The 17,859-nt window shown below is 43.2% G+C and overlaps 1 protein-coding gene across 2 annotated transcripts; it reads right to left on the bottom strand.

The window, feature by feature from the left end:
• Positions 1-1,371: 1,371 nt before the first annotated feature.
• LOC108921775 (galectin-9-like) lies at positions 1,372-12,522 on the bottom strand. 2 transcript variants are annotated; one of them, XR_001965089.2, is made up of 11 exons: positions 12,307-12,522; positions 11,427-11,515; positions 9,163-9,370; positions 8,841-8,960; positions 8,452-8,484; positions 6,692-6,727; positions 6,309-6,341; positions 6,140-6,228; positions 5,639-5,795; positions 5,253-5,451; positions 1,372-1,408 (listed from the first exon to the last, which is right to left on the bottom strand). XR_001965089.2 is itself a non-coding variant. In XM_018731478.2 (10 exons), exons 1-10 carry the CDS (start codon positions 12,340-12,342, stop codon positions 5,305-5,307), a joined length of 948 nt encoding a protein of 315 aa, XP_018586994.2. In that variant the 5' UTR covers positions 12,343-12,522; the 3' UTR covers positions 4,936-5,304. The 2 variants fall into 2 exon arrangements, 1 of the variants encoding a protein (XP_018586994.2); XM_018731478.2 differs by lacking the exon at positions 1,372-1,408 and having other exon boundaries at positions 4,936-5,451.
• Positions 12,523-17,859: the final 5,337 nt, after the last annotated feature.

The raw sequence follows: 17,859 nt of genomic DNA, 5'->3' as shown, positions 1-17,859 counted from the left end.
AAAAAATTATAAGAAGTGTAAGACACTAATTGGAAGATGAGTTTTCTCAACTATATAAGTGAGTTTCACGGATGTAGTTGAGAAGACTCATCTTCTCAACTACTTATTAATAAAACTAAATGGAACTTTGTTCTTCTGTTTCATTCAGCTTTATTAATAGAGCAACAATATTTTGTGGTTTATATAAAAATGTTCTTCTGTAAAACACGCACCAAAGGGATGCCTTTTCTTTTACTGGAGAAATTGATCTGCGCTATAATATACTGAACATGGATGCTGAACTCTTCTTTGGATCATGAAGTTTTGCTCCTTTTTGATGTTATGCATGTGGATGTGCTCATAACTTTGCTGTTTCCGTTTTTCTGTCGCTGTGACCCGGTGTTGCCGTTTCAAATAAAATAATACATGAATAAATAAAATAAAATAAACAGTATAACAACCCTGCAAGCTAGAGTGCATCCATCATATTGTTTTCTCCGAAATTACCCCAGTCTCACATGCTCGTACCACACAGGACAGAACCCGATCAAAGGACATATGATGAAGACCACAGTGGGAAAGGCAGTAGACCGAGAGAAAGACCCTTTCCATGAGGACGAGAGAAAGTGTCAGAGTAACAGCAATTTGCTTACGGAAAACAAGCATGCAAAGCGGCACGTGTCTGACTAAAAGAAACGTGACAAGATGCTTTGCAAAGCGTGAAGCCGAAGACCAAAAAATCCAAAATCCAAGTCCCGGAACCCGGAACATCCCTGGCGGCCGTAGCTACTGCAGGTCATACCTTTATTGCTCATCTCTTCCTGTCACTTTTTCCAGTGTGGAAACAAATAAAAGGTTATTAACACAGATCTCCCTCCACCTCTTGTCAGGTTATGTTATGCCAAAGCGTTGGCTATAACCATAAGAAAAAAACCTGTGATTTTTTTTTCTTTTTTTTTTTACTGAAATATTTTTATTCACTTCAAGCTTCATCAAAATTAAAACTAATTTGAAATGACTGAAAACATAATTTTCACAAACTGATAATGCAGATTGTTGACCAGTTTATGCCATAAACATATGCAATGTTTCCCATCTTAAAAAAAATGTTCCTTAATTTATTCACTGGCAAGATTCTATGAAAATCTTGGACATAGCTATAAAAATAAATAAATAAATACACACACACACACACACACACACACACACACACACACACACACGCACAGAGTCTGAAACTGCTGCTTGTCCTGAATGGAGTCGTGGGGGAACAGGAGCCTAACCTGGCAACACGGTGTAGGGCTGGAGGGGGAGGGGACACACCCCGGACGGGACGCCAGTTCGCCGTGGGGCACCCCAAGTGGGACTCAAATCCCAGACCCACTGGAGAGCAGGACCCAGCCAAACCCACTGCACCACTGTGCCTCCCCTAAGTAAACAAAGAAACAAATAAATAAATACATTTGGACAAAAAACTCTGCAAGTCTATTTTCTGCTAATATCTTTTTCAACTCTGAGTCAAATTACTACATTCATAAGGTGTACTATTATAATATAAGTTATATAAATTTATTATGCATTTTTGAAGAACTCAGCCAGCAGTGAAGCAGGCAAGCAAGAGCAACCCATAAGATGGGCAGAGGATGAGCACTTGAGCGCTAAATCACTTTGTACAACCCAGGTGCAAATATAGATGCAAAGATATTGCAGAGGAAAATGTGTGCTTGTTAAAATAAGACTTATTATTCAGACAGACAACATTTTAAAAGCTATTCATGCACATAATCAAACAAACTTTTTCTCCCAACTGTAGGTCTGAAATACACTAAGGACAGGAGGTATCATGATGTCACATCACCTATTATTAACAGCATACAGTTAGGACAGCAGGTGGCATAGTGGACCTGGGTTCACATCCCACTTCCTCCTCTAGTACCCTTGATCAGGCTACTTGCTCTGACTTTAAACAGTAAATATTTTCTTACTATAAAAAATTTTGGAGAAAGTCATCAAATAAATACATGTAAAAGAGCTATAGAACCCTGTTCGGGTCCCTCTGCTGTTGTATGGGAGCTGAGTGACTAGAGTTCAGAAATATTTTAATGCTATTCGCATTTACTACAAATTTTAATTGTATGTCATTATTATGTAATCCTTATTTTTAAAGGAAAAAGACCATATATGGGGGTGAGGAATGAGGAACGAAAGCAACACATGTGTTTCTCGACAACACAAAAGCCTCCTGTTCCATCATTTGAGCGCAGGCAAATATGTGAATGTCACCAGTGCCTATTTACAGAAGTAAACACTATTCCCAGGTGCTCCATAGCTGCTACCCAGGAACGCTTTGCCTGCTTAGAGGTTTGCACATGTTCTGTGTTCCTCACCTTGATGCAGAACTTACATTTACATTACATTTACATTTATTCATTTTGCAGACGTGTTTCTTCAAAACAACGTACATCTCATAGGAAATACAATTTGTGTATACATGGTCAGGCTGTTCCACAGCACTTGGTAGAGAAGGTCCCATGATTCTTAGACCATGACAAATACTTGGCCAGATGACAGTCAACCATGTAAAACTAAGTTTGAGGTGGCAAAGCCACCACGAACCCACCTTGTTTATGCAGGACACCATGCTGACAAGTACCATGGCATCCCTCCCGGTCGACCATCATGGTGTCCAGCTCAACCAGCCTCTCAAAGCAGTCACCCAGCTTGGTTTCGGCCAACAAAACTTCACGCCCTATGCAGGACCTTGGCGTACCTCCATGATGGTGTTGTATGTCTGAAGGTCCTTGTGGTAGCCCAGGCCTGAGAGGCAGGGAGGACCAGCTGGACCTCATCTCCAACACCCCTATCAACAGCACCCATTCTGAGCTCACCATGTGGTGTGATGGTGGAGCAAGCAGTGTGTGATGGAAACGACTCTTTCAGTAAATATATAGAAATATGAAGCGGGTAACAGCTAAATTTTAAACATGGACGGCAGTATGATGGTGAGGACATGCAGTCATTTAAGCCCTTCCTTTAACAGACATCATCTCATTTCCAAATCAGTCCTCAGAGGCACTTCCCCTCAAAGACGAGAGCCCATCAATCCATGAATCCTTACACTATGCCCTTCCCGTCGAAGATGAGACCCATCTCCTCATGAATTCTTAGACTTCAAACATCCCCCGAAAGACGAGAGCCAATCGTTCCATGAATCCTCAGCTTGGACTCTTCCCTTTGAGTCGAAACCTCAACTATACTCACACACTCCTCATACTGTTTGATTGCTATTTACTGCCATATACCAGCTTAGAAGAAAAAACTGCCACACTACATGCAGAAATTTTTGAAAACAAGTAAGTGAAGAACGTAAAAAAAAACACTAATTAAAAATGCTATATTTTTGGGTTATGGGCTTAAAGTCAAAGATCCTCATTCGGATTGGGATGTTGTGCACTGGCAAAGCTCCACAAATCAGCTCTGTAACAGTAAGCATCCCTACATGGGCATAACTCAGCCGCCTTCATTTGTAGCATGAGGAACCAAGATATTTTGTTCTAACGTCCAGTCTCTAGGGACACAAGAGTTACTCTCCTCATCAAGGTTGGTAGCCTTACTTAATTGTTCATTTTGTAGCAGGGTCCTGACCCTCACTCACTGGAAATGAATTGTTTCCTTTTGAATTTTTCAGATGTGCTTAACTTAAATAGCGGATGAGTCCTCTTAACCATGCAAACCATGCTTTATTAACTAAGTAGTAATATCTTGTTGAGAATGGTGTCAGACAATGTTGACCTATAATACAGGATCTTTTTATACTCTCAGGAGGGAAAGGGTGTGGGCTTCTACATTTTTCCTGAATGCTGGAAGGGATGCAGCAGCTCTGAGGGACAGATGTAATTTGTTGCATTATATCAGAGCCAAAACTGAGAACTTGCACAGTTTTGACTTTGGACTCAATGTGAGTGTTGGGACCACCAAGCAGCCAGAGGTGGAAGAGCACAGCAGTCTTGCAGGGCTGAAAGAAGTGATCATGCCGTGAAGGTATTGAGGTGCTGATACATTAATTGTCTTGTAGGCTGGAAATATAGTGTGGGATTTGATAGGAGCTACTGGAAGCCAAGAGACGCCACGCTGCTGCTGGATTTCCTCACGATCATGTCGACTGAGGACCGTGGAGGCCGATGTGACGCCCTTGGGTATGGTACCCCAAACTTCCCACCTCCATGTCAGAGCTTTCCTCGAACCTGTAAAAAGCATCTCTTTCCACATATCTGAAACCTAACAGGGGCAGTGGGTGGCACAGCTGTTAGGACTACTGCCTTACAGCTGACGGACTCTGGTTTGAATCCCACCTCCTGCTGCAGTCCCCTTGATCAAGATACTTTCCTTCCACAAGAGTACAAGAGCAGGAGGTGGGAGAAAGTGTCCAGTAAATAAAGTACCTAGAAAAGGCATGGCGTACTTGAGCTGCATATGCCTTTTAAATGATTGTCTTGTTCAGATTACTTTAATCAGCTCCAAGTGTTGTACTTCCCCCTACAGGTAGACCCTGAACATGCAGAAATACAAAAACGCAAAATGGAGAGTTCCGTCTTGGAAACAGATGGTCATTTCCTCAGAATTGGGCCTTTCTGATAATAATATTTCAGAATTATGGCTCGGTGGAATGTTTAAAGCAAATATCTCTACTCAATAGGCAAGTTCTACTTCACTTTCTCCACTGATTCATACCACTTATTGCATCTCCCGTAATAACTTCATACAATAAAGGTAACTGAATTAAAAAAAAAATGTTTAGTCACCCTGTTCTATTTCACTCTCTATACTCTATTGCCCTTTAATCTATAACACATTGCACTGTTAATTCATATCCACAAATATGCAAAAATAGTTTAGTTTATTAATGCTTCCGTGCATTTAGACAATAGCTCTAAATATACCTTTAAGTCATTCATCTGGCGCAAGAGAATGACTTAAGGGTTTCACACAGGAACTAGAGTGGAAAATGAAATGCAATAAGCTTTCAGACTTTATTTTTTTCCATAAACACAGCTTGAGCAGATCTACAAACCCTGATGGGCAAGGGTGTGAAACCTGAGAAAGGCAGGCTGGACATACAGGTATATCTCAGACTAAAATTATTAAAATCACTCTAGCATAAACAGAGGCAAGCAATAAGCCCTGCAAAGACTCTTATTTGGTTAGAACAGCGAGAGCCACGAAATTTTACAGTTCCAGACAAACATCTAACAGCTTCCTCGACCATTACCCACATTGCCCCTGTGCTGAGCGCCCAGTGTACCCATGAGGCCACCGCAGGAGCCTTCACACCACCACATTTGTGAGGCTCACATCTCCAGTCACTTCCAGGATGTCGATCTCGCTGAGGGCGGTGTAACGGTGCTGGTAGGTGAACATCTGGATGCCGTTGACGGAGACGCGGTAGCTAGAAATGTCACACGTGATGATCACCTGAAACACATGTGACTGTTAGCTGGACATCTGGACACAAGGTCCTCGCGCTACAGCGCTCAGGCGAATAGGAAAGTGCTCATTTACGCGATGAAATGATGCTGCTCTCGTTCAGCACAGTCAGGGTTACAGGCCAGTAAAGATCAGGCAACGTAGAAATGCGAGGGGGTGGGGGTAGGGGGTGTACCGTGAACGGCTGGCCGATGCCGAACGGGGGACCTGAGGAGCGCTCCTCCGGACCCCACTTCTCCTTCAGCTGGGTGTTGCACACCACCGTTCCCTCCTTGAACCTGGGGTTGAAGTGGAACGCGATCCCGTGGTTGAAGCGCAGGTTGATGGCGAACCTGTGGAGGGCAGCAGCGTTCGGGGTCACTGCTCCAGAACATGCCAGAAACTGTATCGGGGACAGCAGGAAGAGCCAGCAGGTGGTGCAGCACTTAAGGGCATCAGAGCACAACGAACCTGTCGCAGGTTTAAACGGTGAACTGAATCACTGCAGTGCCCCCGAACGCTTTCCCACAATGCTTTGTGTTACACAGCAAAAGATTAAAATTATGATCAAGAGGATGTCAGATCATAATTTGAGCTTCCCGGTGCCCCACATTTTTTTTTTGTAATTTTGGCCTGACTTGATACTTTTTCCACATTAATAGAGTCCTCCACCCTCATACCCCTGACAGCAGCTCACCTGTCGGCACCCAGGCTGACCACACCCTGGACCGTGATGCTTCTACCATGATACATCCCTCCGGGCAACACACACTTGTAAGGCACCACCTGGCACGGGGAACACAGTGAGTCAATGCCAAGAGGAGCAGGTCAGTGCTACGGGTTTGATTGGAAAGGGACGGTCTTACATAGGCTGGCCCTGGGGTGTATGCAGGAGGCGGCTGGAAAGAGAGGAGAAGCAAACTTTGTTAATTTTCATCATCTCTAGATTCTACACATATGCAGAAGCAGGAAGTGCCACAGCAGTTCTTCGACTGATCCAAAGATCCCTCATTGCGGTTGGCCAACCCCCACGAATCACCAAATGCCCCACTTATGAGAATAAAAACTGCACTGTAACAGTAAGTGTCTCAACATGGATGTAATGATTAATAAGTGTTCACTCTTGTTCAAGTCCTGTGTTCCCTGGCAGGAGACCGTGTCGCTGTCCTTTCTCAGACTGAAACCGTTCACTCGGCCAGTTTGCTCAGGGTGTATCAGTACTCCACACTAAACGCACATGGTTACTCACCATATTGAACACCGGAGCAGCAAAATGGCCGAAAGCCTAAAAGGTAACAAAAAAACTATTTATTTATAAACCATTTCAGCTCAGGTGTAACATTGCACTTCATAAACAGAATGAATCCCTTCTTCCCATTTCTGATGATGGAGGGCTGCATGTTTATTTTTTTCTTAACTGCACTGGCTCTTCAGCTTGCAAACATTTGGGACTGAAAGGCCAACCTGATTTATCTGTATCCTCAAAGCTACTTTTACCACTAAAGTCTGTTTAGATGAATCGCCAAAAAAAAAAAAAAAAACATTTTAGGAAGGTGATCAGGAGCCATAGATATTCGGATAAACTTTTATTCATCTACTCGTGTGATGAACATTAGTTCATACGGCAGAAAGAAAGAAACTACACTTGAGAATCATACATCTGCATGCAAGTCTCTCTTTCTCCTAATGTAATGAACACGTTGTATTTTCCGTGAGATGTACGTCGCTTTGGGGAAAAGCGTCTGCTGAATGAATACACGTAAATGTAAGTCACAATCCATCAAAGCTTAATAATAAGTACGTTAAAAATAAAACTAATACCAAAAACTGAAAATAAATGGATGTCAGTTCCATACACTGGTGCAAAGCTCATTATCTTGCTACTCATTGCTGTCACTCAGTAACACCAATAATGAGCTGTAAACACTGTGGAAGTGAGTTGAATGGAAGTGGTCCCACCGCCTACTCTCTGGGTGCACTTTATAGCCATCTATTGGCTTGGTTTATAAACACAAGTCATGTTCCCATCACTAGAGAGAGATACTTTAGAAAATTATGCGAAGAAAACGTAATTAAAAACTAAATTAGCTTTTTTCAAGAATTTCTAATTCAACTGTTTGTAATTTGATGAGCCAGTGTGTTATATTTTTAACTATGCTTTACTTTGTACACATTCTCAGCACATTTGTAGAGCTGGATGTTTACTGGGAGTTTCATAATGATTACTCTTCTCTAAAATACAGCTTCATGGCCCTTTTTGAGATTTACGGGAGTTTCGGTGCTACATAATTACCTTGCGTGGACCTTTAATGACAATTGCAATTACGTGGAAACAGAAATGGTTCCATGACTTAAGAGAGTGCTCCCTCCATCACCATTATTTTAAATTTTGAAATAATCCATTGATATGGCCAGAAAAGTATAATTTCACTTAATCTGCCCCGGCGCGGTCGGGTTCGACCTCCGTGGCCCTGTGAAGAGGAGAGCCATTTTGGTGTGTACATCAGATTAATGCGGTACATCATTAGTAAGAGTTGAGAAGTGGTGGAAAAACAGCAAGCTTTGGCATCTTTCAGCTCCTGCACAATAACATTTTACACCAGGTGCTCAGGTGTTCGTGTAAGGTATAAATTATCATGATGATGCTCGGATCAATCTTTTACAGAGCCACTCCTGCAATGTAAGGTAAATGTTTATATGCAGCTCCAAAAAAAAAAAAAAAAAAAAAAAATCTGCTAGGAAGGTGATTTGGAATCGTTGATATTCTGGTAAAGTTTTATGCAGTTGCTTGTGTGATGAACATCGGTGCATATGGTGAAGGAAGGAAACTAACTGTATTTGAGAATCACACATCTGCAACTATGTCTCTTTCTCCTAATTTAATGAACACGTATTTTCTGTGAGATGTACTTCGCTTTGGAGAAAAGCGTCTGCTAAATGAATGCACATAAATGTAGGTGCCTTTTTCTTTTCTCAGCGGTTTGGAACAGGATGTTCGAAAGTACTTACCATGTGTTTCACCTGTGGAGCAGCAACACCATACTGAAGACAAACAGAAAAATGACAGTTTCAGTGGCAGCAAAACATGACTAAAGTTCACACCTTTATATATGATCATAAATAAATATATATTATATATGTACACACAAACATATACATATATCTACAGAAATAAATTGACAGCAGTATTTGCTCTCTGTACAGCAGTGTTGACACTCTGGGAAGCACATATCTCAGACACACAACTCATAAATTCAGAAATGATTAACCACAATACATCTCTCTCAGCCTGGTAAATGTTCCATTACGAAAAACGTCGATCAGGAGAAAGTGGCTTTCAGACAAGGGTTCAAGATTTATTGTATTCGCCACACTGCAGACACCCAAGAGAGGCTCACAGTGGGATTTTGGAACTCAATGGAGTGCAGCTCCACTCCACCCTCCACACAGATGGTATCAACGCTGCTGACGGGAAGCCGGTGCTTGTATTCCTGGAAGTGCATTCCGTTGACAACAATCTGAAGAAAAAGGGCGCATAACCAAATTTTATGACACAAGAGAGAGAAGAGAGAGAGAAAAAGTTTCTTTCGTGGCTGTCCATGCAGAACTTCTACATTTGCATGTTCTGGTTTAGTTGTTATTTGAGGGTGATTTGCACAACCCTAACCCTAACCCTAACCCTTGGCCCAAGGGCTATCTGAAGACCCCTTCCCTCCTCACCGAGTAGGAGTCCCGGTTCACCATGATGTTGAGGATGAAGCTGGAGCCACGGGGGGCAGGTGCTTCATACTTGCGCTCCTCTGTGCCCCAACTGCCCTGGTGGTAGGTGTTCAGTACCACGTATCCTGGGAGCCTGTCAAACCTGGGGTTGAAGTGTAGTGCCACATCTGCCTGCTGCTTTGAACCACACTGCAGGTTCACGTGAAACCTAGGCCCACATGCACACAAAGTCAGTCACCTTATTTGCCTGGTTGTTGACAGCACAAGATCAGAACATCTTCGAGGAATTGCACTTGACACCAAAAGGCTGCAGTTTCCGGTTTCAGCAGCGCAATAATTTCTGCACACAGTTAACCTTTATTCCCTCTGATCTGTGATAACATATTGGCTTCAGTCCATATTCCTCTGCACACATGTCTAACATTACAGTAGACAACAGAAGTGAGTACACTCCTGTCCAATATCATTTAAATGTCAAATGATTCAAAATTCGATCACTTCTCAATGATTGCATTATTTCTAAGTTGACAAGTAGGGTATGTTTGGCAGGGACCTGGCCAGGACTACCAAAGTGAATGCATAGTCCCGACAGTGAAGCTCGGCGGTGGGAGTGTCATGATATGGGGCTGCATGAGTGCAAAAGGTGTTGGTGAGATGACATTTATCGGTGGCACCATGAATGCCTGTGGACCAAGATACTGGCTGACAAGATGACTCCCAGTCTCCAGAAGCTTGGCAGAAGAGGAATATTCCAGCACGAGAACAATCCAAAGCACACTGGCAAAATCATGCAAGAGCTTATAAAGAAATAAAAAGTAGAAACTATGACCTGGCCAAGTATGTCGCCTGACTAGAGTCCAAAACACCTTTTGGGATATTTTAAAGAGAAAGGTAGAGCAACACATTGTCTCAGAGACAACACAATTGACTCTGAAGAATGGCAGAACATCTCTCCAGAAATTTGTGCAACACTGGTATCCTCCATGCCTTTTGTTATATACTGTGTATTTGCTATACAGATCATCAAGCAAGTACTAAATAACCACTGACATTAAAATATTATTCACATGTAGGAGAAACTTTAGACACTGGCGCCTCAGTCAACCACACAATTACATTTCTCATCACCCACTTTCCTCCAACGTGGCAATTCAGAGTGAACAGAAGCACATCAAGAACAAACGAAGGGATTTAAACACAGACACAGGATTATCAAAGCAGTTTGATTCCACCACGTTGTTGGTTCACATCCCTACAGAAGAAACATTCAACTAGAAAATAGATGGTCACAGCAGATGGTGTTGGACTCATTTAAGTAGCCGTCAGGAGATCAGGAGAGAAATGGTTCTGAAAGAGATGGATTTGACACCCTTTTTTAATGTTGGGAGGGATTTAGCAGCTCTGAAGGACACAGAGCTCATTCTAACATCACGGCCAAACTTGAGAACCAACAAGGTTTTGATTTTGAACCCCTTGTGTGTGGGACCAAAAGCAAGCAGAGCTGGAGGAGCATAGAGCACTTGCTGGGGTGTAGAGAGTGAACGGGTCCTGTGAGAATCATGGTGCTCATTCACTTAGCACAATCTATGTGTTTTACATTATTTATTCCAAATGGCAAAGCAAATAACTGTTTGTGTTTTTGCTCCATATTCATGCTTCATAAACATTTAACTGTTTTGAAGAAATCTGTGCAAAGAGATTTGAAAGATGATCAAAGATGATCAAAGATGATCAATTGGACAAATTTCATAAAAGGTTCGAGTGAAGGCAAGCACATGTAACATCCCGCTACACTCTGCACTTAAGACCTCTTTGTCATATGACAATTCAAGTTTTACTTTTTCATTTTAATGCCTGGATACAGTCGACTTTTGCGCCTTTGTGCCAATGTTAAATGAAAATACAGTACTGTATTTGTCACAAAATTTTCAAAAGGACTCCCTCAAGATATGGAAGAATGAAAGCATACAAAGCACACATTGTACTTTCTGTGAGATGTATGTCACTTTGGAGAAAAGCATGTGCTAAATGAGTAAACATAAGTGTAACTGGGGGCTGGGGGGAGGAATACAGGAGCTAAAAATCACGATTAGAGGAGGGAAGTCAAAAGATCATATTAAAAGTAGTTTCAACGGAAATGTCTGACAGCAGAGTGAATTCAGGAAAGGAGGGTAGAGTCTGCAGAGGACAGGAAACAGTGGGTGGGTGTGTGTGTGTGTGTGTGTGTGTGTGTGTGTGTGTGTGTGTGGGGTCATGTGACTCACCTCGCAGCCCCTGGCAGGACTCGTCCCTTCACAGTGATGGTCTTCCCTTCCTGAAGACCCCCTTGGATACACCCTTTAAAGGGGGTTTTCTGGGGCAGAACACAGGATTGGGCAGTTTCCATCAGACAAGAAATAACTGCTTCACACACCTTTCATTACATTTACTCACGTTTTTCCCCCGAAGAAACTTACAGTTTTAAGGCTGGATATTTACATTTTTTTTTGGCGGGGGGGGGTAGCTTCACTGAGTCTAAGCTGCTCATTTCTGGGTGGATTTTTTGGTTCAGACAAAAATGGGAATTTTTAAAATGTTTTTTTTTAAACGCAATTTCCCTTGCCTCATCTTGGGCTCGTTATCTTCTTTATTTCACGCATTTGTTTCTGTGCTCAAGCTGCTCTCACTGGACGCCGAACGGAGCATAACGGAACGGAACAGGATGCAGCGATATAAGTGACGCAAAACGCTCCACTGCGACGTGCGCTCAAAAAAATAACTTTTACCCTTGCGCGAGCTTTTCACCTTTTTAACCAAGCAACTGCTTATTAGGGCTTTGTCATTTCGACTAGCAAAGTACACATGAGTCTACAGGGTAACAGAATAGCAAGAAAAGAGACAAAGTAAGAGGAGAAGCAAGAATTGAAAGCTTGTTACAAAGGGAAAGTAAACAGGTGGAAAAGAAAAAAGAACAACAAAGTAGGAATAAAACAAAAAAAATTTACAAAATAAAGGGGAAAGTAAAAAAAAAAAAAAAAAAAAATTTGGAATGGGGGGGAAGAGCACAATAACAGCATAAAAAAACATTTCCAGATTCAGTACAGTCATTCCATTCATCTTTCCAGCGCTCGTTTTTGATGGTACATCGACAGCGCCTCTACTCACCGGGTTGAAGTAGGGCTGCTGGCTGAAGAAGGCCATCTCCTCCCCGTAGAGCTGGACTCACGCTGCCGGCCTCCGTCTCCGGCTCCGGCTCTGGCTCACCGCTCTCCGCACAGCTCACATCTGTACTTTGCCCCCCTGCTGCACGATCGCAAAGTGTTTCCTGTCCCTTCCCAAGTCCGCCCTCCCTTCCTCAACTCACTGTGCTTCTCAGCTGGCCTCTTACCCTTTTTTTGAAAAGGAAAGTTATCAAATGAGGTCATCTACTTCACCGCAAGGCAGCACGAACAACACAACTGAGGCCGCTGTTCCTCGGCCACAAAGCGCATCCTTCTGGCTGGAGATCGGCAGGAAAAGCTGTACCAAATGTCCAATTTGCACGTTATTTAGTAACGGAACCAAGCACTTTTACGTATTTTACTCTGCAGGCACCCAGTGTTCTCTCTAAACCCAAATGTTTCATCATGATTCACTACCAGAAAAAAGCATGACAAAAATGTGAGCTTCCACCTATTCCTTGTGTCTCATTATACGATTACAGTAGAAAAATACATTTGTTGTTTTTTGTTGCGAGCAGAGTGTGTTTAAAAAACGGTTTTTGTAAATCCTACAGTTCACACCCTGAAAACAATGTTTTGTTAAGCAAATAATTCACATTGGTGTGATTACTGCAGGAAATGTTTAACTGGCTCAGATGAGGGACGCATGAATAAAAGCAAAAGTTATTACATCATTCAGTAGTAGCAGACGGAAGTATTTTTACACTGCTTGGTGTCCTTCCCCTTGGGTTTGGAGCCGATTGCCTCGCACCCGGGTTCAGGGGGGAGTGTTGAGACCCTGAGACATCTCTGAGGACAGGAAGTGATGGGTGGCAGTGGGCTTTGAGAGTGCAACCTGTAGGACCTGAAAGTTTAAACTTTTTTTTTAAATGAAGGTCAAAGACATTTCTCCTGAACTTCATTTTAAAACTTCAACTGTTACAATGATTAATGTCATTAAACCAGCCAGAAAACAATCTTCAACAAGTTGGGGCAAAACCTACTTGACTTCATAGACTGTTCCTGGAGACATCTGTCATAAGATACAAGTCTACTGGGATGGGATTCACAGAACCATTCAAAAAACCTTCACCAAGACTTTTGATTTGTTTCCATCTATTGCCTTAATTCACAACCAAAACTCCCTTTTTGACAATCTTAATACCCTTAAGACATGCAGGCTGGCTACTTTCACAAACTTTGCAAGGAAATGCGTTTTGGTCCTGTGGTCCACACTAGAGGTGCCCTCTGTCAATATATGGGTGACTGAGAAGTTTAAATATCTTCTACTTGAAAACTTAACACATGACTCGCATGAAAAGTTACGGAATTTGGAACGTCGGGACACCTTTCTAGAAGGTGCTACAAAGTGTCATGTGATCATACATAGATGCAATATGTTGCAACCTTTTGGCGTACAGTTTGTACCCATGTATTTGCGACACTGTAGGCCTGTAGAAGTTGGTCCTTGTGCAGTATGTGTGTGTGTAAGAGATGAGGCAGGAGGCAAGAGGTGCAGTTGCCTGTTGATGAAGGCTTTTATTTGCCCTTACAACGGGTGGGAAGGAAGGGGATGGAAAAGGGGGACCAGGGAACAGGCAGGATGAGGTTTTGAGCAGGTCAGGGGGGCTGGGAGAGTCGGGTCGGCCGGGACGCAGGCATCGTCTCTGGGAACAGGTTCGAGCTTGAGCTCGGGTTCGTCTCCGTCTCGTTCTCCTCCTCGGTCTCTTCTCTCTAGCGTTGGGCACCGGGGAAGAAATAGGGAGTGTAATCAGCCCCAGCTGTGGCTGCCTTGCCCCCGTCTCCGCCCCCTCCTCGGGCGGCCTCGGCATGCTACAGTGCGATATGATACAAACATGGATTTCAAAGTTGTTTCACTTTCATTTCAGGAGAAACAGGAAAGGCAGCAACGCTTATCTACAGACTGGTCACCTTATCGAGAAGGTGTGCTGAGGATAAGTTAAAGTGTAACGTGACTTTATGACACCTTGAACACACTTGCATATAGAATCATGTATGTCTGCTTAGTGTGTTTGCTTATTAAATGTTAATCAGTCCAGCATTACGACTTCTTCAAAACATTGTCAGTGAAGTCTTTGGGAAGACATGCTCATCCGCCTAGTTTTCAACTCAATTTTCCCTCCTATTTGACGCTTGAAGAATGAAATAAGCAATTTAAGTTACAGCTTAAAACTCCAAACTCAGTTTATACATACAAACATTTTCAATGATTTTTTTAAACCTTTATCATATTTTCTTAGCTTCTCACATTTTAAATTATACGTTAATTCAGCTCAGTTAAAAGATTAAAGCAAAAAGTTAACTTTTTAAAAAATTTTTTTTTTTTTTTTTTTTTTACAAAATCCAGTGTCAATAAATTTGAGGGATTCTGCATGACTGAAATTTATACAGCTGTGTTATTTTTAGCAGCCCTTGCTAAAGGGCACTGCAACAGAAGGTGGGATTTAAACCTAAGCTCTTTATATGCGAGACTGCAACCCTAACCATTATGCCACCTGGCGCAATAGCAGGTAACTGATGCTGTAGCATAATGGTTAGAGCTGTTGCCTTTAGCCCTAAAGGTCATAGGTTTGAATCTCACCTCCACCTGTAGTACCCTTGAGTAAGATACTTACCCTAAAATTGCTCTGGGGGGGAAAACACACACAATATCCACAACTGCTTATCCCAAGTGGGGTTGTGGTGAACCAGAGCCTAACCTGGCAATACAGGGTGCAAGGCTGAAGGGGGAGGGGGACATGTCCTGGATGGGATGCCAGTCCACTGCAAGGCACCCCAAGCAGGACTTGAACCCTAGACCTGCTGGCACAAGTACAAATAGGCAAATAATTGTAGGTATCTTAACATCTAAATTGCTTTGGAGACAAGTGTCAGCTACATAAATGAAGTTAAAGGAACTGACAAAAGACTCTACAGTAAGACACACACACACATCTTCAGAGCCGCTTGTCCCATACGGGGTCACGGGGAACCGGAGCCTACCCGGCAACACAGGGCGTAAGGCCGGAGGGGGAGGGGACACACCCAGGACGGGACGCCAGTCCGTCGCAAGGTACCCCAAGCGGGACTCGAACCCCAGACCCACTGGACAACAGGACTGTGGTCCAACCCACTGCACCACCGCACCCTACAGTAAGACACTTGGTGAGAAATTCTTCCCTTTAATGCCAGCCCTACTTGCTTTGCTAATCCTGGGTGGGCTCCCATCGATTGGAGGAGGAGGGGACCTGTGGCCAGTCACAAGAAGATGTTTTCCTATAATGAGATGAGGCATGTTGCCTGGACTAAAAGGAGTAGATATAAATTTATTAGCATTTAAACCTCTAATCTATACTGGATTGTGGCTCTCCATCCCTTTCTGGAAAAAAGGAAAAATTTAACAGCGGCATTGAGGTAGGTTAGAGTTACATGTACACATAAGGTCTCTGTGATACAGTCCTCAGGAACCCTGCTCTCAAGAATGGACAGTTAGTATGTCCTACCCTGTGGAAGGATGATGCCTGCTAGTAGGTCTATGGCACAATCCCATGTGTGGTGGGAAAGCATGCAGCTTTAGCCTTACTGAATACCTCCTCTGCAGCAGGATACTTCTGGGTTCATATACTGGAGCACAATCACCCAGACAAATGGAAATTAGTGTCATCCAACATCTATGCAATGGAAATGAGAAACTTTCCATTAATCAGTGAGAAGGTGGGATCAAGTACAGCAGGCTAAGGACAACCAGCAACATCCAGAGACCTAACTGCAAGATGAGGAAAGCTGGTACCATAGTGGTTAGAGCTACTGCCTTTGGATCCAAAGTTTGCAGGTCTGATCTGCCACTTCTGGCTGTTGAACCCTTTAGCAAGGTACTTACCCTGAATTGCTCCAGTAAAATTACCCATCTGTATAAATGGGTAAAATAATTCTAAGTGCTTTAACATTGTAAGTTGCTTTGGAGAAAAGCATCAGCTAGATGAATAAATGTAATGTAGGAGATGCTCTCTGAGGAGGCGGCACAGGAATGGTCATAAACCCTACAGTCCTACTGTCCAAAGGTGTGCTATCTAACCCACAAAGCCATAGAGGCACAAAAAGCTATAGAAGTCCTCCATGATTTTGTCTGACCATCATCTAAAAACTTCCACCTGAACCAGAACGTACAAAAGCACGTACCTGAGGGGCTACAGCACCCTGATATACCGGACAAACAACAACCGAGAGTAGATGTGATACAAGAACGACTTGGCGTCGAGCCAAAGGAATGTTCTTCACAACACGGACAAAGGTGGCAGACATAGTCAACGTGTTCGGCTTCCCAGGTAACTCACGGGCACCGGAGGAGTTTGTCTCAACATTCCAGCTGCAGGATTAATCCCTGAGGGGAGCGCATGTCCACAGCACACCCACGTTCAAGCCTCCGACTACCCCCAGGGATCAGCATTCTATAGAATCACCTAGAATTAAATCTAGTCAAGTGCAGCCACACTTAATTGCTCACCCCTTACCTACATTTGTCTTGTCCAGCACATACTCAATGGTGTTGCTTATTTAGTGTGCAATGTCTCATTTTACTTACACACACACAGCCCTCCATTGCTCTGGTCTCTCCACTGGATCCCCAATAAAGCAAAGGTCCAGTTTGAACCACCCCACCATACAAGTCCCTGCAGGGCTTGGCTCCTCCCTACCTCCTGTCTAATTTCTCCAGTGTGCCCAGTATAAACACCACTCTTCCCCTTCCTGCTTTCCTCTTTCTGAACTCGCATGGGAGGATCTCTCATTCTCTGCTCTCTCCCACAGTGGAACGAGCTGCCTGCGACACAGGACCCAGACCCCGGGCACAACCAGGCATCGAACACATTTAGGAGGAATTTCAGCTCTGTTTATTATTCCATGATAATCAAAAGTACTGTAACTGGGAAGAATCAGCAACAGGACAGCCTGATCAAGAAAAGAGAGCCAGTTCTAGCAACAAAACCATCAATCTACCATCCTGTGTCTGTGCTTGTATTAAATCTACTAGATAATTGGCTGCATCTGGGCTCATTATCCCATTACCAGGGTAACCGTGGGAACATCAGTTGGGTGGAATGATGCTTATTCAGCTCCTCTCCCTGACCTCATACAGTGTCCTCAATGACAGGATGGTCGTTTTTGTATTTCATCAAATTTAAAAATTGAATGTTCTTTGAGTGCTACAGCACAGATTGTGAAATTGAGGTTCCTATGTTATATTGTATGGATTTTTAAAAAGTTATTTAGCCTAGGTGAAGGTCGGTAACAGATCCGTGTGGTTTCAGAATTCTCTTCTGGGTCAGAACTTTGTTTAGATGTGAACTAAGTAAACAGGTTTTTAAACAGTTCTGGCTTCCACTGTTCCCAGTTCCTCCACGCCACTCTTAACTATGCTTGACGGTCACCTACTGTCCCCTACAGGTGCATGATGAAAAACGTCTTGGTGACAGTAGTCAGCATGTGGCTTCTCCTCAGAAACTGATATTTTGTGGTATTA

This window comes from Scleropages formosus, chromosome 25, assembly GCF_900964775.1.
Source record: "Scleropages formosus chromosome 25, fSclFor1.1, whole genome shotgun sequence".
NCBI lineage: Eukaryota > Metazoa > Chordata > Actinopteri > Osteoglossiformes > Osteoglossidae > Scleropages > Scleropages formosus.
This window is presented reverse-complemented; position numbering and strand designations above follow the sequence as displayed.